The sequence below is a fragment of the Anguilla anguilla genome, chromosome 9 (genome assembly GCF_013347855.1).
Source record: "Anguilla anguilla isolate fAngAng1 chromosome 9, fAngAng1.pri, whole genome shotgun sequence".
NCBI classification, from domain to species: Eukaryota; Metazoa; Chordata; class Actinopteri; order Anguilliformes; family Anguillidae; genus Anguilla; species Anguilla anguilla.
The window spans coordinates 29,847,455-29,874,860 of NC_049209.1; the positions used below are offsets into that span (position 1 = coordinate 29,847,455).

At 43.6% G+C, this 27,406-nt stretch overlaps 5 protein-coding genes across 6 annotated transcripts in view; 4 read left to right on the forward strand and 1 right to left on the reverse strand.

Moving 5' to 3' along the window:
- Positions 1 to 1,925, forward strand: part of LOC118234967 (collagen alpha-6(IV) chain-like) — a 67,186-nt gene extending 65,261 nt beyond the window's left edge. For both annotated transcript variants that reach the window (XM_035431863.1, XM_035431864.1), the window contains exon 45: positions 169 to 1,925. In XM_035431863.1, coding sequence (XP_035287754.1) covers positions 169 to 429 — 261 coding nt within the window. In that variant the 3' untranslated portion in view covers positions 430 to 1,925. The remainder of the gene's footprint in view (positions 1 to 168) is intronic.
- Positions 1,926 to 2,282: 357 nt separating this feature from the next.
- Positions 2,283 to 10,586, reverse strand: atg4a (autophagy related 4A, cysteine peptidase). Its single transcript, XM_035431937.1, has 13 exons — positions 10,446 to 10,586; positions 9,353 to 9,463; positions 8,354 to 8,425; positions 7,740 to 7,838; positions 7,122 to 7,223; positions 6,202 to 6,274; positions 5,804 to 5,883; positions 4,905 to 5,143; positions 4,474 to 4,552; positions 4,224 to 4,369; positions 3,623 to 3,679; positions 3,432 to 3,543; positions 2,283 to 3,055 (listed from the first exon to the last, which is right to left on the reverse strand). Exons 1-13 carry the CDS (start codon positions 10,453 to 10,455, stop codon positions 2,991 to 2,993), a joined length of 1,245 nt encoding a protein of 414 aa, XP_035287828.1. The 5' UTR covers positions 10,456 to 10,586; the 3' UTR covers positions 2,283 to 2,990.
- An 801-nt stretch (positions 10,587 to 11,387) lies between these two features.
- On the forward strand, positions 11,388 to 14,610 carry LOC118235011 (ankyrin repeat domain-containing protein 46-like). Its single transcript, XM_035431961.1, has 4 exons — positions 11,388 to 11,546; positions 12,059 to 12,401; positions 12,712 to 12,873; positions 13,181 to 14,610. Exons 2-4 carry the CDS (start codon positions 12,091 to 12,093, stop codon positions 13,395 to 13,397), a joined length of 690 nt encoding a protein of 229 aa, XP_035287852.1. The 5' UTR covers positions 11,388 to 11,546; positions 12,059 to 12,090; the 3' UTR covers positions 13,398 to 14,610.
- A 2,662-nt stretch (positions 14,611 to 17,272) lies between these two features.
- Positions 17,273 to 24,560, forward strand: LOC118235002 (transmembrane protein 185A-like). Its single transcript, XM_035431951.1, has 7 exons — positions 17,273 to 17,428; positions 18,893 to 19,069; positions 19,646 to 19,853; positions 20,563 to 20,646; positions 21,860 to 22,036; positions 22,301 to 22,424; positions 22,702 to 24,560. Exons 1-7 carry the CDS (start codon positions 17,391 to 17,393, stop codon positions 22,944 to 22,946), a joined length of 1,053 nt encoding a protein of 350 aa, XP_035287842.1. The 5' UTR covers positions 17,273 to 17,390; the 3' UTR covers positions 22,947 to 24,560.
- Positions 24,561 to 24,745: 185 nt separating this feature from the next.
- On the forward strand, positions 24,746 to 27,155 carry zgc:110222 (uncharacterized protein LOC550336 homolog). Its single transcript, XM_035431963.1, has 2 exons — positions 24,746 to 25,555; positions 25,714 to 27,155. Exons 1-2 carry the CDS (start codon positions 25,297 to 25,299, stop codon positions 25,956 to 25,958), a joined length of 504 nt encoding a protein of 167 aa, XP_035287854.1. The 5' UTR covers positions 24,746 to 25,296; the 3' UTR covers positions 25,959 to 27,155.
- Positions 27,156 to 27,406: the final 251 nt, after the last annotated feature.

Consider the following 27,406-nt stretch of genomic DNA (forward strand, 5'->3'; position numbering starts at 1 on the left):
ATAAAGAGAGTAGTCTTATGATTGGTTAATAGATTGACACCATGTATTTACGGTCCCTGCAGCATAGTGCAGTGTCGCATACTAATGAAGAAAAGCTCTCTGACGGTGAGTTTCAATTCTGCTGGCAGTGCGTTTGACGGGGTTCTGCGATGCAATGTGTTCTCACAGCACACGGTGGCCGGAGCGGAAGGCGGCGGCCAATCCCTGGTCTCCCCGGGATCATGCCTGGAGGACTTCCGCGCCACGCCCTTCATCGAGTGCAACGGTGCCCGCGGCACCTGCCACTACTTTGCCACCAAGCACAGCTTCTGGCTGACGACCGTGGACGCGGGCCGGGAATTTCTGGGCGTCCCGCACTCCGAGACACTGAAACCGGGCCAGCAGCTGTCCCGGGTTAGCCGCTGCCAAGTGTGCATGAAGAACATATAGCTCCACAGAGCCAGACGTTAGCGCTGATGGAGAGAGACTGGCCCAGAGCGGATGATGTCATTGCAGGCTGGATGATGGCAAATGTCCGCCCCCCCTCCCAGTAGCTCACAGCACTGGGGGGCCAACGTGAGCTGACTCTGGGCATCATTTGTTTTTTTGTTTTGTTTTTTTTTTTAACTAGTGTAGGTAGGTGGAGGGGATGGGCTCTAATACTTACTGATATGGTGCTATGTTTATTTTCCATTTCTCATGTTTTTTCCCCCCCAAACATTTTGCCTGAATAATTCTTGGCTACCTCAGAGAGTCTACCAAAATCACTCTTAAATTAGCACTGAACTGTTATGGTATCTTACATAGAGAGAGAGAAAATAATAGTTTTAGAAAATAATTTAAAGTGATTGTCATTTAAATTACTTGTATTTCAAAGATCTGCAGTTTATTGGCAGGCAGAACCAGTCAGTGTTTTTATATGATTGAATGCCAATGTAGGTTATTTTATTAAATAAATCTGGCTTTGAATTGAGCAATATCAATGCTCTAATGAACCTCATGTTTTAAGATCTTTTTATCCAACTATTGCTTTCTTAAAAAATTAGCACTTTTAAAGGTATAAATCAATTACTCTTCATCAATAATCCCATTTCTATGTTTAATGAAATTACCGGTGTGAAATTTCTCAAATGCTGGAGTCCTCCATTCTACCTCTGAAAGACCATAGACTTGTACTGTATTAAAAGCACAATTACCAAAAAAGCACAATTCCCCCAAAATGGCACAATTTCCTCTCTTCCGGATGAAAGACAATACTGAAACCTGTGCTTCTGAACAATTTTCTACACTACAGCAGCACGGTGTCTCCTGTTGAGTTTTTGTTCTTTTACTCACAAAAGGTGAGAGACAAAAACTAAACGGTAACAAAAAATAATAATTAACCCAATTGCGAGCAGAAAGTAAGCTATATTAAGAATCGCATACCGTTGCCGACATTTCATTATTTAAGAGTTTTACAATGGAAACTCAACGCGGTCCATGTCTTTCCTATACTTTGCTCTGGGACGAATGAACACTATGACGTTCACTGACCACCTCTTCTGTGGTAGCCTCCAGCGCACAGCTCGTTTGGATTTTCAAAAATGTTTTACATGTCTGTGTTTGTGTTCAGATAGGGTAATATTTACTTAACTGAATCCCCTCCTTTACAATATAGCAAACAGTAAAGGAATCAGATTAACCTGTAGGGACAGTTATCTGTACATTTGATGGTAAGAAAAAAAAAAAAAAGTGTTGTTTTGATTCAATTGTTTTTGTAACACTTTTTGCTGATTTGTTAAGCCATTCTGTTTTTATGACCAATAAAGAATATAATGTGCATGTATATAATTATATACATACATCTATATAAATATATATATATATATATAAATATAAAAAAAGAATTACAAGATGAAAACAGTCTGAGTTTTTGCTGTACGTTTGGGATATTTTTTAACCACAATGTGCTGTACATTTCTATGAAATAAGGAAAAATAAAAACAAAATTTAAGTAATATGTCATGTGACAATGATTGTGTGAATGTGGACTTCCTGTCACTGATGACCATGTCAGTGCAGACTTCCTGTCATTAGCGATTATGACTGCGAACTTCATGAGTATGCGTATGTGCACCTGCAACAGGTTACGTTTTGAGGTGCATGCTTGACCCCAAAAGCTGTAACAAACCTGTTTGTTACAGTCTTACTCTGAAACAACTTTGTTTGCTCATCTCCAAACAAACATCTCACTCAGGAACATCAGTGGCTTTGGGTAAAGAGGTAACCAGACAGGAAGCCTTTGCTCTCAGGCCACAGCTTAATTAAGGTGTATTAAATATCTTTATTAACAGCCATATTTACAAGAGTATGCTGGGAAGGCGTATGCAACATTACCCTTCAGTTAACTAAAAACCTTAACCTAACCATTAAAGAGCATATAAATATATATTTCAATGAGGCACTTTTTACCATATACTGTACAAGCTGTCCTGTGGTTTTAGTTTTCTTGTTGTTTTTAACACTGAAAGGTGTTCTGCATATTTAAGTCTCCTGGAGGCAGGAGGTAGAATACAGTAGTTTGAGGTGATGGCTTTTCCAGAGATACAGTCATCTTTGCAACTATCCTCCACAAGGTCCCTGACAGTGCAGTCAGCCGTCTGCAGTATGACAAAGCACAAGCGCTGAGGAGACCTTAAGGCAGTCTTTACATCAGCCCACTGCGAACCGCAGGCTGTAGATGCTATGTTCCTACTGAGCAGCCAGAATCTGAGGACTTCCTCACGCGAGCGGAAGGCGCACTCCTTCTCAGTCTTGCACTGGAGTCCATTTTGTTTATTTCCTATGTTTGCGTAGTTTAGTTTTATTGCGGTTTTTTGCACACTGGTAGCAGGCTTTTGCTTGTGTCCGTGTGTTTCTGAGGCACTTCTGTGGCGGGACGGACACACCGGCTCGCAGAGCAGGTCAGGCCTGGAGCAGCCCGACTGGTCTTCGCCCTCACCTTCGGCAAGATGAAGCGGAGGCGAAGCTTCTCAAACGTTAAGAATCTCAAACTCTTCTTCTGATTCAAACAGCTTGTCGGTCGATTCAATGAACTCTGTTTCCAAGGACAGAAGAAAATAAGAAGATGGTTGATTTCTTTCTCAAACTAAGCTCTAGCCTTCCTTCAGTCCACTACATCCTTATTCTCTGGGTTTCCGGAACCTTCTGGTGCTATGTCACAGTTTATAGGATATTAATGACAAGGCATTGCCAAGGACACAGCAGCCATTGCTACCAGTATTGTCCTTTGTCATTACCCTTCATGAATATACATACGATACATTATTACATGATATGTTTCAAGACTAATAGTACAGTGACAGAATTTCAGCGTGGAGCTGACCATGGTTAGTCTAACTATAGAACAGTGACACACCACTTAGTCATCACTGTCAGCACTAAGAATAAAAGCATGAGGAACTGTCTCCTACCAGCTCCTGTAGTTTGGACATCTGGCTTGGTTGGAGGAACGAAGGGGGGCCAGTGAGGGGGGTGTTTCTCCACCAGCTCAAACATCCTCAGGTTCCTCTTTTTCAGAATCTCCTATGAGGACAATGACATCACTTACTCCCAACTCCTTACAATTAAGCCTGAAAGTGCTATTGATGAGGTTGCTTCATACCTGATGAACCAGGTGACACCAGCTGTCAAAGTCTTCCTCGTTCTTACAGAAGAAGCCCTGGTTGGATGACAGAGGAAGTCCTTTATCAGTGTCTTTTTGACATCCACTCCTGTTTTATATGTTGTTTTATTACTAATAATAAACACAACATTTCAGCCGCAGACTGGACTTATACATGAATAAAATAACATCTCTATTGTTCACAACATCTCCCTATCTACATAGCATGAAGACCAGAAGCCAAGCCCTTGCTAAACCCTGACATTGCTTAGTATGTGAAACTGCACCACTCCAAAGACATGCTGAGAGTTTACACCACTGATATAACAGCTAGCTGCACTACCCACCTCCCACTATAAAAATGTCATTCAAGGATTATTTAGGGCATCATGATACACGTAATCTTCTCATATCACTACAACGTGATTGATATAGTGGGCACAGTGAATGCGATGAGATGATTGGTCAATCTGTGCCATACGACCCCTCTGAACACAAACAGGATTTCAGGCTCCCAGGGGGCTTGTCTGAGGGCCATGGGGGCACTAGAGTGATGGGGGGAGGGGAGGGGGGGGCATGTTTGATTTGCGGGGAATCTCACCAGCGCAACGGAAGGATCCAGGCTCAGGGCCTTCATGCGCCGCGGCGTCCTCTGGCAGTGGTAGCTGTGGTCGTCCACGGCGACGCCACGCTCAGACTCCACCGCTGACTGCGTGGTGTGGGGGTCCAGGTAGATCAGCTCCTCGCCTGCAGGGGGTGAGCATGAGCCCACGAGCAGAGGATTCTGGGATACCGGCATGCCACACGCAGACGTGTTCCTGCCCCCACCCCCTGGAGCGGTGCATACTCACCAATGAATCCGATGAAGTAGTAGGCCAGGTTGGGCTTCCCTCCCAGCATGCCCAGCGACTGAGGCATCTTAAAGCACTCCTGCAGGAGGGAAAGCCGGCAGCGCACTTTACCAGCTGTAAACCCAGCCTGTTAGCGGGAAAGCTACAAGCTCAACTGCCACCTGGGACAATGGTGTCTGTACCTCACAGCAGGGGGCTTAATGCCACACCGTTTGTGTGTGTGTGTGTGTGTGTATACATAAATTAAGGAAATAAAGATTCTGAAACCGAAACTACGATTCACAAATCCACAGTCTCTGAGACACTATATCTGACAGTAATGGCGTAACCTAACCATGGTGTAATTCAGTCCAATCATGACAAAACTACCTATTAAGGTAAAAGTATATGAATATAAAATATATAGCCTGTAATGAAAGAGGCTACACTACCTTGATAGCCTGAATGTAAACAGGGTTGATGTGGTTGATTCCCACACGGAGAGGTATGATCAACAGCAGAGGCCTCCATTCAGAACAAGAGCGTGTGTGGGGGTGGGGACAGGAAGTCACATGGTTTCCAGGTGTTTGAGAACTTCCTGGTTCCACAGAGTCGGTGGTGGCAAACGGCTCCCCCCAACCGCAAGCTTCTGTCCTCAGCCTGCCCCGGCCAGGCTGCTGACACAATTTTTCTATGACCGAAACAGTGGAGGCCAAAGGTCACACAGAGATACCAGCAACAACTGTACAGTAGCAGGTGCAGCAGCAGGGTTGCAAGTTTGATTCTCAGATGGGGACACAGCTGTTGTACTTAACTGTGCTCCTGCACAGTGTAAACATATTAATAAATACAGCCCCTAACTTAACAAATGCTAAGACCTTAAACTAAATTTTGTAATAGAAGAGACCCCATACTAAAGAGACACAAATTCAGCAGGTAGATCAATTACAGACGATACACAACACTTCCCTAAGTCAGTTTTTAATTACACTGAAATGTCTGTCTTCAGCATTCTAGCCATCTCTCTCAAGTATAAGATATATGCTTGTTTGAAGTTATTTTTTTCTTGACAAAATTGTCTTTCCCCATTGACAAATCTTGAAATCAGACAAACTGCCTCAGCTCATTGGTAATTTTTTTGTCTTATTTTGCTAAAAAAAAGTCACATAAATAAGATTTTAAGTCAAGGCATTACTGAAATGTGCATTTGACTTATTTTTTGGGTTTTGCAGTATAATTAAGCACTTCTGAAGTATCTCTCAGTGAAGGCACCTGTGTGTTCCTGCATTACGAGTTTCTGCGATCATTGATCTTCGGCTCGATCTTTAACTATACATCGAGAGGCACTCACTGATGTCCTCGATGACGACCGTGTTGTCCATTGACACATACACTGCAAGGGAGTTCCAGTCGTCAAACAGTGCAAGTTTCCTACAGTGCAGCAGGTAGAGAAGAACGCATTGGTGACAGTAAATCAGGCGAGTTATTATTACATAAACACACTTTCCTCCACTCGAGGCCATCTGACTGCAGGGGTGGGGGGGCTCTCTCCGTTTTCACTTCTCTCTGTTTCTACTTTTCACAAATCACTGTTTAAGTTTAGCCAGAGCTGAGACCAAAACAGGGACCAAGATGACAATAAGGAAATTTGTGACAGATACAGTCTGAAATAAGGATTAAGATTCTGATTGGGTATTAGGTCAGATTAAGACCTAGATTAAGATTAAAATTAAGACAGAGGCTTCTTACTTGAGTACTTGGGCGACTGTGTTTGGGCCGTACCATTCTCCCACTGATTTGCCCTCTCCGACCCCCATCTGAGCTGCAGGGGGGCAGAAACAGAGGGGTTGTAATCCTGTTGTGTATCAGTGAAATCCACGGGTAAAATGCTGTTTTTCAAAATGATTTTCCCCCATTAGAAAGCCCAATTATGCTTGTGCTGCAACACTCATCGAAACCTCCATCATGTACACTGTGCCCTGTACATTCAAGAGCCTAATGGCAAAAAATACCTTCTTTTTTTGTATAAGGCCATGGTCCAGCGGAATAGACTCATTGTTTTTAATATAATCTGCCAGTATGTCTGTCCTGTGGTGAATGTACTGTCCTGTCATATCCATCTGCATTGCATTAACTGTATTGCATTGGATGTTTTTGTCATGTCTAGGCTAAATGTTAGAGGAACACACCAGAAATAAGCCTGTTGGCTCTCTTGTGTTTCTAACAATTTTTAAAGGATTACTGAACTGTCTGCTATGCAGTCTTCTGAAATCTCATTTTTAAATTGCCAAATAAATTCATTCATTCATTCATTCATTCATTTTGGGGAGCCCAGAGAAGCTGTGCTCCCCTCTGAAGTAGGTGATGCCAGCAGCCACTTTTTATCACGTTGCAGAACGGAAATCTGGCTCGCACAGACACGAGTAGGAGGAAGACATTTAATGTGCATGTGGGCATCAGATCAGGGCATCAATCATTCAATGAGACGCTGCCACCCTGATCGACTGAAACCTTCCCTTCCCTGCGAAAGCTGCCGGCCACAGTTGGCACAGGCAGGGCCCGGATTCGATATCAGACCACAGGGACCATCCATGCACTAAACCGACAGGATGACGCAGACGTGCCAAAATGCTGTTTGTGAATCTTATTGTGCGGTGCGAGGCTCTCACCCATCTGGTGTATGGAGTAACAGCAATCCTTCCTGTCCAGGAACGACTGCAGGATGCGCCTGTACTCCTCCGGCTCGCCTCCCTCCTGCCCCCAGCGCCAGTCTGCCCCACAACATCACACGTACACCCCCGTTTCTACTGTGGCAAGGTTACGGCAGAAACTAAAAGTATGGTACTACAATTCATAAGTAATACATTGATAACTCACACCCACAGTAATGTATGTATACACAAGAGAAGCATTATCAAACTGATAACAGAAGAAATATGAATATCATAAAATGATCTAGGGCTAAAACAGTTATAAGAATCCATCTGTTCTGAGTGTGTGCACACACGTGTGTGTGTGTCTGTGTGTATGTGTGCATGCGTGTGAGCATGCCTGCATGTGTGAGTGTCTGTGTATGTGTTTGTGTGAGTGTGTGTGTTTGTGTGAGTGTGTGTGTGTGTGTGTGTTTGTGTGAGTGTGTCAGTGTGTGTGTGTGTGTGTGTGTGTGTGTGTGTGTTTGTGTCAGTGTGTGTGTGTGTGTGTGTGTTTGTGTCAGTGTGTCAGTGTCTGTGTGAGTGTGTGTGCGTGAGTGTGTGTGCGTGACGGCGGTGGAAAGTCCGCTCTCTCACCTCGGCCCAGGCGCCAGCACAGCAGAGCCTGTGCCAGGATCATCTGTCCGCAGCGCAGCATGCACCCCCAGCCTGCGTCCGAGGAGGGGCCCGTCCCCCCTGCAGACAGCCACGAGACACACGCTCACACTTCCAGCAGTGACATCACGAAAATGCACAAGTGAAATCATAGTCATGGGCGTGACATCACACACAGAGGAGTGACATCGCACATGACTGAGTAACATTGCAGTGCCTGACGGTTAGTCAGTACAGACAACTATATTGAAATTTTACTGATGTAGTGCAAATCTGGCTCCTATATATTTGTCTTACGTGAATACCATACTGTAAAAAGCAGTGCTGTCCAGATGAGGGTGTGTGTATGTCTGTGCATGTGTGAGATTTTGTACATGTTTGTATGGTTGCATGCAGGTGGGTAAATGCAGCAGGTTTTCAGGTGTAGAAATAACATCAAGAATATCTTTTCCCCTCTCTGTATAGTTCATAGTATGGTCAGCACCATATATCCAAGGAAGCTGATAGGTTCATAGGAGGCTATAGATTCAGCATTTATGGTTTGGTCAGAATAATTGTTCTGTTTTTTGTGAGTGTGTGTGTGGTGTTTCACTCACCAATGGGAGAGAATTTTTTTCTGTATGTGAACCATAGCCGCGACCGAACATCTGCCAGCAGCTCAGACTTATCTGCAGACACATAGGAAAGGGCTTAAATTCAGGCGCAAATCATGGGAACATCACACCTCCCTTCCCTCAGACAACCCCATGGCAACATTCTGCCTCCGGTCAAAATGACAGCCACGCCCTAACGGCACACCTGCCACGGCTACGCCAGCCCGCCTGCCCAAACGCCACATTTCCACTTCACACTGACCACAGCAGCGAGGCTTGGCTCTCGCCATTCTGCCACCCCAGAGATTACAGAATGGGGGTGGGGGCAGGGGGGTATTGCTTGCCGTGCCCCCCAGACGGATAGCGCCCAAGGCGACCGCCCTTGTTGCCTATGCCTAGAACCGCCTCTGGCAGCAGCAGTTACACATCCTGGCTCAACTGGGACACAGGATGCAATAATCACTTGGGACGATGTATCCTCCTGACGATCCTTAGTTTACACTTAGGTGACAAGCAGGCAAATGACATGGTCCGTGGGGGCCCACTGACTGGGTCCCGAGAGAGGAAGGCATAAATCATCAGGCAGTGTGACAGAAATCACACCGCACTGGGCCACAGCACAGTGGCACGGAGGACAGGACTGTACAGTCAGTGTGTGGAAAAGAACTCAGCTGACAATTGAATGCAACTGCATTTATTTGCAACGTCATGAGAACAATGTCATGACAACTGACATGGAAAGTCTGTCACACAGGGGATGACAGGAAAATCCAGTTAGTCCAGCAGAGAGATACAGCATATTATGTCCCTCCAGACCACAGCAGCCCTCACAAGAAGTACCTGCTGCCCCTGCTTCCCCTTGCTTTTCTGCTGTCTGCATTTTAATAAATGGCATCATCAAAATAGATTATCAGTAGAATTAACTGGTTCAAATGCACTGTTATTGGAACCCAAGATCTCTACACCATAAGTGAAATGTTTGTTCTAGTGAGGTTTTTCTACCTGTTCTGATATTGTAGCGTGCCCCTAAAATCCACACAGGCTCTGCGGTGTCTGGAAGGTCTTCTAGATACTCAGAGAATGCGTTGATCTTGTTTTCATACTTTGCTAAAACTGTAACAGGAAATGAGAAATAATCAAATCAGTTTGGATCATATACATCAAATATTCAATGAAAACAATAACATAACTGCTTTGTTAGTTGGACTCGTTTTCATGCTTAAACCAAATCAACATCGCAAAGACAATCAGAGGTGTTCGGACTGGTGCTTCTGGTTGTGTTAGTTAAATGTTCAAATGTTTAAACAAACCAAATAAAAGGTAAGATTAGAACACTCAAACAACCTAACAAAAATAAGCTATAAACAAGATAATAAATAAAAGTCCAAGTTCATTAAAGAGTAAAGCAACAAAAAGTTCTTTTCAAACTTTTGTGCTCCATTAAAGTATTTAAACTCAATTAAATTGGCGAAGAGACTCCAAATCTTTGTTGTTGTCTATCACTCACAAAAGAACAATCACACTTTCGTTTTCAATAAAGACTGTGGACGTGGTTGTTCATCTGGTCGGGTCGCACATAAACTGGTTGAGAAATTCTGTAGATCAATTATGTGTGATCGTTCACGTTAGCTATTTAATCTAAAACTTGCAGCATTAACACACCATTTTTGGATTTTTACGGAGTAAGTTTTAACAGAATTGCTGCTGGCTTATTACAGCCAGATATCTTCTCAACTACAAATAAAAGTAAGTACTGTCTTTACTAATGTAGACGAGACAACGTCTGCAAAGCTACCCTGATAGCTAGGAAGCGAACCAACTGCCGGTTACATTACGCAATCGGAGCCGGGAAAAATCTGTAGCTTGGTGGCTAACGTTAACTAGCAAAAGCTAAATAGACGGGCCAGTCGAGGAACAATGCGAAAACTTGAAGCCGACTTGAATTTATTCCGCAGCGAGCGCTCTTACACCGAAGGAGAACGTCATTACGTGCGGCAATGAACAATCTAACAACCCAACACTGTAACCCACTGGCAAAATTATCTATATTATTCATTTCGACAAAATAAGTTATTTTGTTCCATTGCTTTCTTACCTGCCTCCATCCTCGGGCTGTCATCGGGGTTTAAAGGCAAGGGATACAAATACAACGCTGTGCCTTTTGGGGAATGTAGTTCACGCACTCGTGTTAACACGAGTAACCTCACGAAATACAAACTACATATACCGCGGTGGATTGTGGTCAGCCAAAATGGTTTTCCTGTGATCAAAACATTGTGAGGCATTATGGGTATTATAGTTTTAGTGGTAGTTTGACGGGCAAAAATAAGCGTGTGAAGAGCTTAATTGAACGGAATGATCACAGTTGAGTCGATTCGGTAATTTGGTTGAATGTAGTTCGAATGTAGAGTCATGTTTATATTAACCTCGTCCGTTGTGTTAATGTCTCACCCCGAGTCTTTTTCTTTTTGAAGAGGATATTATCTTTATATCACTGCAGTAGCTTAATCAGCGGTCAGGTTAATAAATGCTTGTGCACATAGTGCAGAGGCAGTAAGATCAACACAAATCCCAACGTGCACCAAGACATCTTTCAAATCTAATTTATTACTGAACAATAAATAATATATTACCGTAGTTAGGCTGGGTTAAGGGTCCAACCCCTGGATTAACATCGTTCACTGAAACACGAATGTCCAAAAATGGCAGTAAAAGTAAATGGGAATTATCTTAATCTGGTGTAAAATAACCGAATGATTACTATATGCATAAAAAATGTAAGGAAGACTTTGAAACAGCCTAATTCCGTTTATAGACTCAGACATATTTTGACAAATGTACATAACTGCATAACCTCAAATTAGCTTTTGACCACCTTTCTTTATTCTTCAAGGTATTTGGATATTATTATGTTTGAGATTCACAACCCCTAACTCGATCTGACTTCATTTGAAACCATAGAGACACGTCCTGCCGTCGAGCGCCCCACATCGTCGTTAAGGGAAATCGGTTTACGGGTGGAGAAACCATGGACATAAGCAGCTCTGTGGAAGAAGCTCACACATGATAGGCGGAGACAGCCTACAAATTTCAGTGATAGGTCCTTAGTCCGGCCCTGTCACCCCCCAACACAAAAAGGAATAACAACGCTGTATAACGGATTGTATTTTTCGCCTGATTGAGAGCACTTAACCAGGTATATTTCCATTTGTTTGCGTTGGAGTGTAGTATATGATTATTGCACTAACAATCTACGAAAATCAGCGTATATGTTGTGCATTTCAGCCGTCTTAGTGAAATGTGAGAGCTGGATAGCTAAAGTTAGCTTCTTATCTAGACTATATCATTTAAGAGCTATAACTCACGTAATATTGTTTATAGTCCACTTATTGCGTAAATAATTATTATTTCGATTGATAAAAGCGCACTAACCATAACACTATCCCTAGGTATTTTTGTAACGTTACATATGTCAGCTAACTGTGGAAATGTTAGCTAAAGCTAAGTTAGATACCAACACTTAACGGTGCATTGCATTTAATTATTTTTACAAGCGTGTTACAAGTGTTCTCGCTAGCTATAAACTTACTTATTTTCCTAAAGTGGTAAGTTTGCACATGTGTGAAAGACAACTGCTTGGTAGTTACCAACATTTTCCCCCTAAAAAATAATGTTTTTTTTTTCTTGCTCGCACTGATGTCCCTGCAGTTATCCTGGACGTCTCATCCTCCCTCTCGGACATGTCGTATGTCTTCATCAACGACTCGACACAAACCAACGCACCGCTTCTGCAGGCGTGCATTGATGGAGACCTGGGCTATGCCAAGTGTCTGTTAGAGTCTGGGTCCGACCCCAATATGCGAGACAGCCGGGGCCGCACCGGTATGCACCTGGCTGCGGCCCGTGGGAACGTGGATACATGCCGCCTGCTCCACAAATTTGGCGCGGATTTGCTGGCCACGGACTACCAGGGTAACACCGCGCTGCACCTGTGTGGCCACGTCGACACCATCCAGTTCCTTGTATCAAACGGCCTCAAGATCGACATCTGGTCAGTGCACTGGATCTTGTAGAAATAGACGTAGTTCTGGCTTACCCGTCATGAAGACACTCACCATTCAGAAATCCTCAAAACTACCTTTATCAGTCTCATTCACTCAGTGTGTATTGTGTTATCTAAGAGCATATGGATAGATGGATATGTTGTAGTCTGCAGACACTAAAAGCCTGAAAAGTTCTGCAACAAGAACCAACTGAACATACTAATCTATTTTTCAGTCTCAGGTTCACAGGAGTAGGTTGGATAGACTCATTACCTCTACTTCCTCCTGTCTCACGGACCCTGTTGGGCTGTTTTTCAGTAACCACAATGGAACGACACCCCTGGTGCTAGCGAAGCGGCGAGGTGTGAACAAGGACGCGATTCGCCTGCTGGAGGGCCTGGAGGAGCAGGAGGTGAAGGGCTTCAACCGCAGCAGCATGCACTCCAAGCTGGAGGCTCTGCACATGGCTGAGAGTGAGAGGTGAGCAGCGAGGAGGGTGCAGTATGGAGACTGCTGAGTGGAGTATAGCTGAAGCGAGGAGAATGCAGTGTGGAGTATAGTGAGGAGACTGCAGTGCAGTTTTCTTTCTTGCTTCCCAAGTTTCAGGTGATGACATCACAGCCTGAAAAACTGAGCTTTGGCCAAACCAATATCTAAAAGTCTGCAAGATAATATAAAATTGCGTGTCTTGCATCTAGGGGAGCATAAATTAATGAAATTAAATCAAAAGTGTGATTTTGGGTAAAGTTTCCCTTTAATTTTTGTATGTCTCTCTGTCGCCCCCTAGTGCTATGGAGAGCCACTCTCTCCTCAACTCCAACCTGCAGAACAGTGAGGGTGTGCTGTCCAGCTTCAGGACCACTTGGCAGGAGTTTGTGGAGGACCTGGGCTTCTGGAGGGTTCTGCTGCTCCTGGTGGTCATTGCCTTGCTGTCGCTGGGCATTGCCTATTATGTTAGTGGTGTTCTTCCCTTCACGGCCAATCAGCTGGAGCTTGTGCACTGAGGCTCCGGAAGCACTTTAGCAACCAGGCGGTGGGGGCTGGACTGTGGAGTTGTCTGCTCTTCATTTTACGGGAGTTTTTAAAAAATGTTTTTTAAAAACAGTTTAGGAGTAGATGATTGGTCATGAGTTCTCGTTGATCTTTCAGCACACGATTGCATGTCAACGGGCAGATCAGACAAGCTGTAACCGAATTGGCTTTTTACCTAAATGTTAGGCCTCCATGTTTCTTTTTTTGGTGTCCATAAAGGCTCTACCTGTTTTGGAGCAAATACACTAAAATTAAGCTTTCAGTGTTTGCAACAATCATGCATTCCTAACTGCAGTTGAAATTTCATAGATCTTAATGCATTACATTATGTGTGTAATGTATTTATCATATCATTCAGCATGCATAATACATGAGATTTTAAGCAGGATGAGGCTTGTTTTTCTTCCTTTCTATTCTGGTTGTTGGAAGAAAATGCCAGCTTGTTTATGTATTTCTGGAACTTATTAGCTGTAATGTATCAAAACTCATTTATGCAATTAACCAGGCTTAGTTTTGAAAGTTTTCTTTCAACTGTAAAACATGAATGAACAGGCAAATGTGCTCATATTCTATTGTGACATTAAAATACTGCTTCCTAAGGCTACCATTTAACTACATTCCTAACTTTCCCCACACGGACTGCTGTGGAAATCAGGACTGGAGTAGAGGACGGAGCTTTTTCTACTCTAGTCTACATCAGTACTGATTTTCTCCATTCGGTCCAGCTATGTTTGAACTTATATTTGTAATTTTATTTACAAAGCTGTTGTCATCATATCTATGATATTTAAAATTAACTAGAGCTTCTGTAAATGGTTTTCTTGATGTATAGGTATTGGATCTGCATTAGACTCACCTGAAATACTGTACTGTGTTCACAAAGTAGGAGCAAGTATGTACGAATTGAGTGTTCTATTCTGTATTAACAGCGAGCAATTATATTATTTCTTGTCTTATTTTTTAATAGTGCGTTTATGCTGGTTTGTTGGATTTTGCTTCCTTTTGCTCATGGTGTAATATATTATGTTTATACACTATTGCTTGGTGTATGTTGCCTGTTTTTATATGTTGTTTACCATTTTCTTGGTTTTGCTTTGCATTGTAATTAGGCTGTTCTTGTCAGGCTTCGATAGAAATTTTAATAATGTGCTTTAATAAATATTGAATAAAATCAGTTAAAAAAAACCATGTACAATGCCTTTAAATTATTTATACCCTTGATAAAAATAAGAAAAGAAGTATGAATTAATAAATGAAACTACAGGTAATGAGGTATATATTTTGAAAATGAGGAAATCATGTTTTGATACTAATACAATTGCCAGAATAAAAGATTTTGTTTAATTAGAACTATTTTTAGTACAACTGTGAATAGTTGTTACACCCTCCCTTTGCAAAGATATGAGGTGTGAATAATCGTTACACCCTCCCTTAGCAAAGATAACACTACTGAGTTTTATTTTATAGTGATTCATGAGATTAGTCAGTATATTGAGGGATCTTTCAATCCTATAGATCCTTGATCTGTGCTCACGGACTGCCCTCTTCAACTCAATCCACAAATTTTAGATCGGGTTAGGGCCTGGAGTCTGTGATGGCCTTGCCTGATTTTGAGGTCTGCTTAGGTTTGTCTTGTAGAATAATCTATTTATCCATTTTCTGTCCTGTTTTGGCATCCTGGGGGGGATACTTGGGTTTTGGCTGAAATGTCTTGGTACTTGCTGGAGTTTGTGATTCCACTGAATAAGAGTCCCAGACTCCATAGATGTAAAACATCCCTATGAAATCAAAGATCCACCACCATATTGCATTGTAGATCCACCACCATACTGCACAAACACCCTTCTTTTAACGACACGCCCTCCACTGGTGTACGGGATAAAAAGTTTCATATTTGGCCTCCACTGACCATAACATCCGGTTCAAATCAAACTTCCAATATTGAACTTTGATTGGAACTTGGTGCTATATTCAAGTTTTGTAAACTTTGGGACCCGCAAGATGCAACCATGTTTTGTGGATCTGTAACTGTGGCCCTTGGTTGTATTTTTATTTGCCTCCCAAACCATCCGCCTCACTGTGAATGGGGGCAAATTGTATTTGTGTTCTCTACCAGGCAGGGTCACCTATGTTGCAGTGGCTTTAACCATCTTAACATTTTACCCAATAGTGGAAAGTGTTTGCTTCAGATTTTTCTGTTTGTTCGTAACCGTCTCCTGGCTTGTGGAATTCGACAGCCCTTTTTGTATTTCTTCTGTGAATTCTTGGTTCACATGGTGATGGATGAATGGGGATTATACATGTGTGTTTCTCATTTTTAAACTACATAAACAGAAGGCCAAGAAAGAGATGATAAGGTTCCTTTTCTTTATAGAATGGATTGCCCAGGGCTTGAGATACCTGATGTTGAATGAGTGGATTAGCAAGACAACTGTATCAAATCTGTCGTTAGCCTGGGCCTCCCCTTCTGCTTATGTGAGACTTATCCAGGGAACAACCTATTATTCAGCCTCTGTTGTCTACATGCCTGGTGAAACTGCAGTCGGTGCTAGTTATCTGCTTCACTAATAATTTACATGGCGTTCTTCAATAAACACAAATTCACGTGGTGTACACACTTTTACTCCAAAATAATTGTTGTGTTTTGGCATGTGACTTTCATCATGTAGTTAGCTTAGAGCAGAGAATCATTGAGTGGGAAGGCTGTGTTCCTTATCTGTTCATTGCCTGTGGTATGTGCTATGTGTCCGTCTTCTTCCTTCTGTTGATTTGCACGGGCGTAATTTGTGTGTAAGCCACTCCAGAAGATCAAGTCGAAACAGCGGCCTTTTTTTCCTGTTCATACCATGCGCACTGCACGCGGCCCCTGAGCTGAAGTCTAAGTTTGGTGATGAACTGGAAGCCTTCCCCAATGACCTCACTTGGTGTGTGTGAGTCACTCTGGAGGAAGAGACAACAACATCAGCCACACTAAAGTTGATACAGTGGCTGTTACTGGCTGTTCACAGGGACCCTGGTCAACTGCCTGCACCTGTCTGTCAGTATGCTTGTTACATCAAGGGCCAGTTACAGCGTATCTAGATGTTAAAATGTAATTATATACTATGCGTCTGGCTGTGCACCCTTCTCAAGGCTGTCTTTTAGTACCCAAACTGTCAAGCCGAGTTACAACTGGGCCAGTTACAGCGTATCTAGATGTTAAAATGTAATTATATACTATGCGTCTGGCTGTGCACCCTTCTCAAGACTGTCTTTTAGTACCCAAACTGTCAAGCCGAGCTGATGCCAGAGGATTAATACCTTGCTGGCGTGTTGTGCCCCAGGCCCCAATATGCAAAGGATGCACTTGTGGAAGATCATTTATCTGGTACTTCCAGTAATTTCAAACAGCACTCACTGGAGAAATTGTTTAAGTGTGCCTCTGGAGCTAGTTTCTCCCCAGTCCTGACAGCTGGAGATACATGTCTGTAGCATTGAGATAAGCTCAGATTCCTAATAAGCTCAGTGCTGGTACCTGACCAGCCCCCTGACACTAATGCAAAGACTGGATTGCACACACTATCCCCTGATTAAGGCTTGTGCCAGTGGAAGGAGCAGGCATGAACCTAAATTTGATGGACAGTTGCCCAGTCACACCAGTCAGGGTCGCAGCTGTGAATTCTCAGGCTCGAGGCAAAATATATTGGGAGGCAATTTTTTAAATCTGTGAATAAATCTGGTGTGAGATTTGCGAGATTGCGGGACCGAGTGAAATAAGGCTGAAGCCTTGGCAACCCGAAATAAAGTAGCAGTGTTAGCGTTGTTTAACATTGCCCTCTAGCGGAAGTAACGGGCCAGGTTAGAGGTGGAGCCTTGCTCATGGACGGGGAGGCAGGGGGTGGACTGATTTCGGCAAGCGAAACTGCAGGGCAGTTTGTGTGATAATGGTCACGACAAACGAAATTTAAGAAAAGATTTTTAAAACCATGAATATTCGTGGATTCTTTCAAGATTTTAATCCAAGGTAAGAGAGGAGTATCTTTCACGGGGTGAAATGTGAAAACCGTTCAGGAAACTGTTTAGCTATCTTTTATAGTTTCACACAGGCCCCTGTTAGCTGGAAGCTAGCTAACTAAAACGTTCGCTAGCTAGATCTAAACCACTTGAATAGCTTGCTAGTCTAACTGTTGGTAGCTAACTAGTCAGTCAGTTAACGCGACTCCGTGAGTTATTTAATTCTGAATAGTAGAGGCCGCTCAGTTTTATGATAGCAAAAGTATTTTCAGTGTAACTAATGTTAACGTTAGCTCTTCCACAGTACGCTGGCGCTGGCTAGATAAGGAAAGCTTCATTTGAGGAGTTGAACTGAAGATACACAGCTATAAGATAACAAACGCAACGTTAGCTTGCTGGTAATATAGACTAATGTGTGTCCAGAATGAATAGTTGCCTTTTGGACGTCAGTTCAGGACATAGCTACTAACATCCTATTTCAGTTTCAGTTTGACGAATAACTAAGTTTATTTGCCAGCAATCGAGCTAATATTAGCTATGGAGCAAATCAATGAGGCCCGCCCATAGCTTTTACCAAACAGCGAAATGTCAACTGACGCAACCTGGATAAAATATGTAGACTACTAGCTTTATATTGTGTAGTTGGCAAGCTAGCTATTCCTAGCTATGTCTAGTTATAACCTAATACATGGTGTTTGTAGTTACATGGTTAGCTGGCATACGCTATTGTTAACAACTGAACAGGGTTGCAGTTTGCTAGTTAACAGTAGAAGTAACGATGTAGATAACGCTTTTGTCAGTTTGATAACATAACGTAGATTGATTGGTACAAATAGTACCAATCAGTCCCACATAGTTTTGTAGCATAACAATGTTAATACACATGCTGCTCCATGGATACCACTGTCAGTGCTAAATTTACCGCTGTACTGTTTGGATGGTCCCTTGAGTTGGATGGTTAAGTTGGGCAAGTTGGTGTCATTAGCTAACTTGGATTCTTATCTTAGCAAGATTTTTTTGTTCTGGAACTTTAGCCAACAGTGGCTACATAGCCAGCAGACATCAGCTGTTAACAGTGTCTTTCAGACCTGATCCGGGAATATACGACCGGTCAATTCTCTTGCAGCCCAAGTCTGTCTGTGTGGGCCAGTGACGTTGGCCAAAACAAACAACACCATGTCAGCTGTCTGAATGTACTCTGTCAGTGCCACATAGTTAACGATGTAGGCCTACTTTACAAGCAATGCTTAGATTTTACGGATGGCTAGCAAGGACATTGCAATAATTTCTACAAACAGAAATACATTATTATAAATCGCTAATTAAATTCATAGTTTTTTATTTAAAAAATAAAAATAAAAAACCGTTTGCTCTGAACAACCTCCTGCAAACCGTTTTGAAGCTACCAAGTGTAATTCTAGCATTTTGCATGAGCTGTCCGACCAGATGATTGACGCAAACCTTCCCTCCTCAGTAAATTCCTCATCTACGCCTGCCTGTTGCTGTTCTCTTTGCTGTTGTCGCTGCGGCTGGATGGCGTCATTCAGTGGAGCTACTGGGCAGTGTTCACCCCTGTCTGGCTCTGGAAGCTCATGGTTATTATTGGAGCTTCTGTGGGCACAGGGGTGTGGGCACACAACCCACAGTACAGGTCAGTTCCACCATAAAGGGATAAGTTAGTTCAGCTTTTTGGAAATTCTTGGCCCTCTTGCCCGTAGTTAGACGATGCGATCGATACTAATTTCGTCCCTGTGCGTCCAGTTCAAAAATATTAAATGTCTACGGGCTGCATGCCAACTGTTACCGCTATAAATGGCTGGAGACTGAAGCATCGAGTGGGAGTGGCAGTGGGAGCGCTAGTTTAGTCAGTGATAAGCATACCTGGCAACCCCCAACTCTCAATTTCCCAAAAAGTTGGACTATCCCTTTAAAATTCAGGAGCATCATCCCTTGTGGTCCTCATTCACTGGGCAGATCTATCTGCTTTTGACACCCACTGAGTTTTGTTGAGCTCTTTTAGGGATAAATTGTGTGAGTGGCATTTTATGACTAATTTAGAGGTTAATATAATCCTGTTAATTTTTATGTGTACAGTACAAGTGCAAAAGTTCATATTGTCACCTGCGCAGAGGCTCAGTAAGGTGACTTAAGGTGTGATTTTTGGGTGGGGGTCCGTCTGAAGTGGTTTCTCTCTCTGCGCGGGTGCGTTTCCACGGTGCGCGTGCAGGGCCGAGGGGGAGACGTGCGTGGAGTTCAAGGCCATGCTGATCGCCGTGGGCATCCACCTGCTGCTGCTGATGTTCGAGGTGCTGGTGTGCGACCGCATCGAGAGGGGCATGTACGTCTGGCTGCTGGTCTTCATGCCCCTCTTCTTCGTCTCGCCCGTCTCCGTGGCCGCGTGCGTCTGGGGCTTCCGGCACGACCGCTCCCTGGAGGTGAGCCCTGCCCCCCGGACCTCGAGACCTCGCCTCCCCCTCGCCCCGCCCACCGTGGGCCGGCCCCCTCCCCCCTGGGATCACCAGGGCCCCAGTTTTATGATCAGACCTCACCCTTTACATTGGATTACAAACTGCAGATTTTTCTCTTCTGGGTTTTGCATGTGGATGTGGCAGTTTTCATGTCCTCCTCCTGCTTGGAGGTTATGACGGAGTTAGGACGGAGTGTAGCACAGTGGGTAAGGAACTGGGCTTGTAACCGAAAGGTCGCAGGTTCGATTCCCGGGTAGGACACTGCCGTTGTACCCTTGAGCAAGGTACTTAACCAAAATTGCTTCAGTATATATCCAGCTGTATAAATGGATACAATGTAAAAATGCTATGTAAAAGTTGTGTAAGTCGCTCTGGATAAGAGCGTCTGCTAAATGCCTGTAATGTAATGATCATGGTGGGACATTTTTTCCACCAGGCTATTTTGATCTGTCACCACTGGTTTTTATCTCAGCCTCCCTGAAAAGTGATGCTCGTCTAATACACTCTTTAAACCCTGACTAAATGTCTGTCTGCCGAATGGGTAAAAGCACATCATTTTGCCATCTTGCATTTTGTACAGTTAGATCTGTTTATTGCTGCTTACTGTTAAAAGACCGGTCTTCACTGTCCGCTCACTCCTGCGCTTTGCGGTAATTGTGATTTTTAAATCCCCCAGCTGGAGATTCTCTGCTCTGTCAACATCCTGCAGTTCATTTTCATCGCCCTGCGGCTGGACAACATCATAAACTGGCCCTGGCTGGTAAGAGTGCCCCCGGTATCTCGCTTATGTCTCATGATGCTCTGTGATTGGACAGCCATCAGCTGTGTCCCTGACAACTGCTCTCTGCTGACATCTGATTGGTCCTCCATCAGCCTTGAGGTGTGCGAGTGCCAGTGACCCTTTCTGGTCGGCCTTGTCGAACTTTGCTTTAACAAGCTGAATTTGGTTGAGAACCGGTTCTCATTTTTAGTTGCGACCTAGCCAGCTATATTGGCCGGGTGTTTCCAATCGGTGATACAGCAGCAGAAAGATGCAGCATGTGGAAATCTTTAAATCTTTGCTCTCCTGTGACAAAGCTCCTATTATCCTGTTTCTTCTCCATTCAGCCGCATGAGAAAGGGTGTGAGGTGGAGAGTTGTAAAATAAAATGTTGTGACACCACTTGTGCCTTCAGGGCACAAAAAACAAAGGACAAACCGTAACTGTGCAAAATCAACGGGGACTACATGGCTACAAATGTGTAATTCAGCTGGTCTCTTCCCAGCTTGCTTTGTCTCTGAGCACCAGTGGAAATGATGTACCACCATATGGCCTTTCGCCTGGTCTGTTCCAAGCACCGCAAGCAAAGCCACCTGGCTTTTCATTTATTTTTTATGTGGTACAGAGTAAATCTAAGGAACTCTGACATTTGTGAAAGCAACAACAAATCAGATGGCTAAATCTGTGGTAGTTTAACACTGTCCTCAAACCTGTGTGCTACTTCAAGCAGTGTGCACCCTCAGTCTCTCTGTTGCTTCTACTGTGGGACTTAACATAATGTTGTAGGTTTACGTAATGACTGCAGTGTCTACCAAAGTTGTCACGGTACCTCATACTACCAATGCCATGTGTGTTTGTCTGGTGCTATATTTCTCAGTGTCAATGTGACTAAGATGTTTGATGTAAAATGTGGTCTTTATCATACAAACGGGGCGCTTTCGCTCAGAGGTGACATCAGCTGTGCGTTCCATCCTTTTACGGAGCTGATCTTGTAACCAGGATGTTATAAGTTGGGTTTCTGAGTGGTTAGAGGCTGGAGCCAATCATCTTTCATCATGAGGCATGCCCTGAATTCACTCCGTAAACATCCTGCTGTGTTAACCAATGGTGTGTAAAGATGATCGAGTTTTCCTGGCAAGCGAATGATGATGTGAATGATGGTCAAGTCCTCTTCCTCACGTTCGGCTGTTGTTTGGCTGTTTATTACCTTCAGGTGGTGTGTGTGCCGCTCTGGATTCTCATGTCATTCCTCTGTCTGGTGGTGCTGTACTACATCGTCTGGTCCGTGCTGTTCCTGCGCTCCATGGAAGTCATCGCCGAGCAACGCCGAACGCACATCACCATGGCGATCAGCTGGATGACGATCGTGGTGCCCCTGCTCACCTTTGAGGTGTGGCTTCAGATATCAGAGGACATTGGAGGGCAGGAAGATTTGGGAGGAGTTAGGAAGACAGAGAAGTGGGAGGAGTTGGGAAGACAAGTGGGAGGAGTTAGGTAGACAGAGATAAAACAGGGTGAAGGATAGCATTCCCCATGTAGCAGTAGTAGCATTCTTAGCATGCAGAGAATTTCATTGTTTGCAGAATTGCACATTGTGTGTGCTTCAGGAAAACCTCTCTGTTCAACGGCAGCGTTTCTGTTTTTGGTCCTCCAGATCCTTCTGGTCCATAAGCTCGATGGGCACAACAACTTCAGCTACGTGCCCGTCTTTGTCCCGCTGTGGGTGTCCCTGCTGACACTCATGGGCACTACCTTCGGCCAGAAAGGATGCAATCACTGTGAGCTCCAGCCTTTGAGCGTAACACTTGTGTAGTGTGCCAAATCTGTCACTTAACTTACCTGGGAAATACCACACCATTTCAGTTTTAAACAACCTTTCTATGCCAGTGTCCATTTGTAATGTGGGAAATGGTATTTTATTTATATTTTTAACAGTTTCAAGATATTTACTAAAAACATTTTTTTGCATTTGTCTATTGCACTGTTTAATGGGTTTAATGACTTAATACTTGAGGAATGATTTTGTAACATGAGCATCTCCCTCTGCTCACGTAGGGTGGTTTGGCATACGGAAGGATTTCTGCCACTTCCTGCTGGAGCTCTTCCCTTTCCTGCGGGAATACGGCAACATCTCCTACGACCTGCACCACGAGGACTCGGACGTGTCCGAGGAGATTCCCGCGCCGGAGCCGCCCAAGATCGCGCCCATGTTCCGCAAGCAGACTGGCGTGGTGATCACGCAGAGCCCCGGCAAATACTTTGTGCCGCCCCCCAAGCTGTGCATCGACATGCCGGACTAGGGCTCCGCCCGTCTGGACCAAGTACTCTGAACTAGGGGAGGAGCGTGCGGTCTGCCCATGTGACCTCGCCCACGCGTTCTTCGCACTGACACACACAGAGACACGGCGGCTTTTGCTACACCACCCCCGAACACCCCCCCCCCCCCCTGCTCTGACCGTGGCGCTGGATCTGAAATGACTTTTATTAAAACTTGATCTAGCAGTGTCGTCATTGGATGACTCAAGCCCGCCTTCTCGCTGTCCCGCTCACACTATTTATTTGTACTTTTTTTTTTTTAAGGTTCAGCTGTTTTGTCTTTGCTTTTGGAGTCACTGTGGAGTAGTGTGGAGATGCTGCCAACTGACGGGGGGGTTAACTTTTGGGACGAGGGGGCAGAGGTGGGAGGGCTGTACTGTGCATGTGTGTGAATGTTTGTGTGTGTATGAGTGAGAGTGTGTGAGTGAGAGTGTGTGTTTGTGTGTGTGTGTGTGTGTGCGTGCAACTGTGAGTGTGTGTGTGTGTACATTTGTGGTTGTCTTTTTGCCTGGTAGTGATTGCAGAAACTGCACAGAAGGTGTCAGCTTTTCCGGCCATGACACCGTTTGAGGTGGCTCCATTTCCTAACTGAAAAGCTTTATTCCACAGACCAATGTTCCTTTCTGGCAGTATTTATGGGAGGGTTGTAATGACAAAGGGCTGTGAGTTTGGTGCTGAGGTTTAAATCATTGAGTATTTGTGGCTTTATGCTGCACGTCTGGCCTTGTGGGCAGTGAAGCCTGGGGGTGAAGTCGCTGGGATACTCACTTTCTTCAGAGCGCATCTCACAAGTTCATATTCTGCATCATCTTTACTTGCTGCCATTATCTTGCTTGTGAGGTTGGTTATATTGTATTTCCTGAAGATTGTGTTTACCCCTACCCCGAACTCCTCCATCCTTTTTGAATTCACAAAATATTATCATGCCAGTCAATATTAATGTTTGCCATTTGACTCATTTGGCTGTTATAGAACACCCCTCTGTTCATGAACACTATGGAAGCACAATCTGCATTTTACCCTAAAACTGTTGGCACATGTGAGCACCTTAAACATGCTGTGTGTTGTCTTTTTGCTCCTTGTCATTTTCCCACAACTCTCAGCATTATTATCCCCTTTCTTCTTTTCAGAGTATCTGTATTTGTTTTATGGTATTCTGAAGCCCCGTGTGTTGCCAGGGTAATATGGGGCGGGGCTAAGTTGGGTAAAATGAATTTTATACTTGATTTGCTCGTACATTGACATTTTCTGAGGTCTGGGGTTTATTTGAATTCACGATGTTAAAAAAAAGACCCAAATAGGCCCGTGTTCCCATTTTAACATTCTTCGAGCTGTCCTCTGAACGCGCACTCAGCTGGGCTGAGAAAACACGCGTGGCACGCGTGCGCGAAAACGATCTCTTTGGGTTGGACCAATTTTTACTGCGGTGTTTCCAGATCTAGCAGACTTTGTTCCCTTTTATTTACTATGTACAGTCAAAGTAGATTATGTACAGTATATGTCTGTTATGACATTGAAATATAAATGTATATTATAAATATTAAGTTTTAGTATGTTTCTGTTTCTGAAACCTTATAACAATAAAAGTATCAAAAATGTTTGGTTCTAAGAGCGCTTATTCCTCAATAGTTAATTGCACCGCATTAACAAGATAATGTCATTGATTTTTCACTGATTGAAGTCAATTTGTAATGCATAAAAACGCGATACTTTCCTCTACCACTGGGTGTCACTGTGTCAGGATCTTAGATATTTTCCACTCTACGTAATAACATCTGTGGTTCCTCAGGAACCTGTGTAGACATTTTTTTTTGTGTGAGTTGCCTGAAGTACGAACGTGTTTAAGGATCCGCTAATGATTCGCACATCAATAGTGAAGCTTCTTGTTTGATATATATATCTTTCACAAGATAATCCGCCGCTATCAAGTTATAAGGGGTAACTCAGTATTTGGTGCCTGGTAATCGTCACTGACTAGAAAACCAACTGTATAAGTTGGAGGCAGTCTGTTCATCCCTATGGTTCGTCCACTTTGTACGTGCTAACTAACCGTCAAATGTAGATTAGATGTCTAGATAGTATTTGTATATCAAGAAAACAAAGCCGCCAAGTGCTTGCTTGCCAATGCACTGCAAGATTCGTGGGGTTTGCAAGATCGCTATCTGTCTTTGCTAGGAATAAGATGAATTAGTTGATGTTGACAGCGTACAGAGAGATCTTTCATCTGAGGATTCGGGTTATTTGTGCTTTTATTACACAAATGTAATAATCGATTGGTGTAGAAATGCGCGCGTAGTGAGCACAGGTTACGAGAAAAAGCTTGCTGAAATAGCCATGAGTTTACAGGTAGGTTGCCTTTCGTTCAGACAGCCGTATGCGGGCTTAGTTTTGAACGGCCTCAAAACTATTGAGACGCGTTGGCGGCCTCTGCTGTCAGAATATGAAAACTGCACCCTTGCCGTGCACATTGCGCGGAAGGACTGGGAAGGAAGCGAATGGAGAGAGGTGGTGACGCGTACGCTGGGAATGACCTGTGCCCAAATAGATGATCTCCTGGAGTCCGGCGAGAGGTTCGGCCGAGGAGTAGTGGCAGGTAAGAATTTTTAATGTTTGTCCTATGATTTTAATCGTTAAAGTTTGATATTACACTAGTATTAATTTGTCCTTAATGGAAAACATGATCATAGGATGAAAGTACATTATTTCCCTCTATTGTGGTGTTACAAACTGCAGCCCAATGGTGTTTTGCAGGCCTGGTGGAGGTGGGAAAGACCTGGGTCTGTCCTGGCAGCCTTCCCAGGGAGGAGGTGCTGGTGCTGGAGGCGGAGGCTCTGCTGACTGGGCTGGAGGAGAAGCACCTGACCCGGCTGTCCTTCCCACGCTGGCTGAAGGAGCCCCTTTATGCGCGTGGGCACAAGGATGTCTGGACCGTGGACATCCCACTGGAGCTACTGCCACCTCCGCCACCCACACCCCACAGGACCAGCTATTCCTAGTGGGCGCTGTCTGTCTGCGAAGCGTTTGTCCAGGGAACAACCCCCTGGAGAGGTAGCAGTCCATCGCTGGGTGAACGTATGGCCAGTTTAGCATGAATATATGGCCAGTTTAGCATCTCTAATTCAGGTACCCTGCATGTCCTTGGACTGTGGGAGGAACAGTACCCGGAGGAAAACCCACACGAAACTTCACACAGACAGGATCCAGGGTGGCTGGGACTTGAACATGGAACCTCTTTCTTGTGAGGCAACAGTGCTAACTGCTGTGACCGTGCCACCCCATATGCTGCCCTGATAACTGAGGGGGAAATCCAGCCATGTACTTCAGTTTTTGATCAGATTTTGGTCATGCTCAGCCATGTGTTTTTTCTTGTTTTAACACTCCCTTGGGCAAATTGTTCTTAATAATACCTTTCAACATGTCAGGCTTTCAAAAAGGAACTTTTGAAATCTGTATGAATATTCTAATGTATGTGGAATGCAGTCTGTGAAGCGTGCTTGGACAGTTTATCAAATAGAGATGTTATCTGTGAAAATTACGTGAAATTAGACTTCAGGTCATTTTTATGTGTACACATTATGAGAAAAGTTTAAAAATAAATGTGTAGCACAGTTTTTATACTGGCGAATACAATTGCTGGTATTTTTGCTCATAGAAAAAGGCTGTGAATAAAATAAAGGAAGAAAGGTCTTCTGCTGCCTACGCTGTGGCACATTCAGAGGCATTAAGCATGCCCAGCATCTATAGATCCTTTCTTTAATCCAGGAACGATCCTTTCTACTGGGATGGTTTTCATCTGGTTTTCAAAAGAGGCTAAATCAATATTGGGTGATTCTGGTCCTGATTAAAAATGGGGACTTGTTACCAAAACAAAGTAATTTCTTTAATGAAACCCAAGTTGGCAATTATTTTATAATTGAGTTTAATAGTATGGAGTTTAGAATTATTAAAGTTTTATTTTGTGATCAAATCTTTCTTTAATTTTGTTTGATACATTTTGTTTCCTTTCAAGCTATTTAGCACTTTATATCACTGTCATGTGCAATGCAAAAAAGAATAATATTCAGTCATGTTTTCATTGTACAGCACATTGAGATTGTTCAAATGGAGAGCTTTATAAAAAATGTATTATTCATTATAATGGAAATAGATTTTTCTTAATATCCTCACTTTAATTAAATTAAGATTAGTTTTTACTTTCAACTTCTCAAAACCATGCTTCTTGTAGGATCAGGATTATCCCAATGTTTGGGATCAAAACAATTTGAATCTCAGCCATTAAATATAGGAAACGGTGGCTGCCATGCTGAATTCTGGTTAAAAGTTGGATCACATTACCAGGACAGAATCTGAATAATGATGATCTCTTTATTCAAATTTCTAAGAATTAATCCAATGCAAATGCTGAAATCCAATCAGAAAACCTTTAAAAATACAGCCATTGGTG

Bases quoted from the DNA above. Each gene is read 5' to 3' on its own strand.
- LOC118235002 (XM_035431951.1), top strand. From the start codon at position 17,391: ATGAATATTCGTGGATTCTTTCAAGATTTTAATCCAAG. The intron at 17,429-18,892 runs GTAAGAGAGGAG...TTCCCTCCTCAG, and splicing joins TTTCAAGATTTTAATCCAAG to TAAATTCCTCATCTACGCCT. The intron at 22,425-22,701 runs GTGAGCTCCAGC...CTGCTCACGTAG, and splicing joins CCAGAAAGGATGCAATCACT to GGTGGTTTGGCATACGGAAG.
- zgc:110222 (XM_035431963.1), top strand. From the start codon at position 25,297: ATGAGTTTACAGGTAGGTTGCCTTTCGTTCAGACAGCCGTATGCGGGC. The intron at 25,556-25,713 runs GTAAGAATTTTT...GGTGTTTTGCAG, and splicing joins CGGCCGAGGAGTAGTGGCAG to GCCTGGTGGAGGTGGGAAAG.
- atg4a (XM_035431937.1), bottom strand. The intron at 8,426-9,352 runs GTAGAAAAACCT...ATGTGTCTGCAG, and splicing joins ACGCTACAATATCAGAACAG to ATAAGTCTGAGCTGCTGGCA. The intron at 5,884-6,201 runs GTAAGAAGCCTC...GCTGCACTGTAG, and splicing joins ACAGTCGCCCAAGTACTCAA to GAAACTTGCACTGTTTGACG.
- LOC118235011 (XM_035431961.1), top strand. From the start codon at position 12,091: ATGTCGTATGTCTTCATCAACGACTCGACACAAACCAACGCACCGCTT. The intron at 12,402-12,711 runs GTCAGTGCACTG...GCTGTTTTTCAG, and splicing joins GGCCTCAAGATCGACATCTG to TAACCACAATGGAACGACAC. The intron at 12,874-13,180 runs GTGAGCAGCGAG...GTCGCCCCCTAG, and splicing joins CACATGGCTGAGAGTGAGAG to TGCTATGGAGAGCCACTCTC.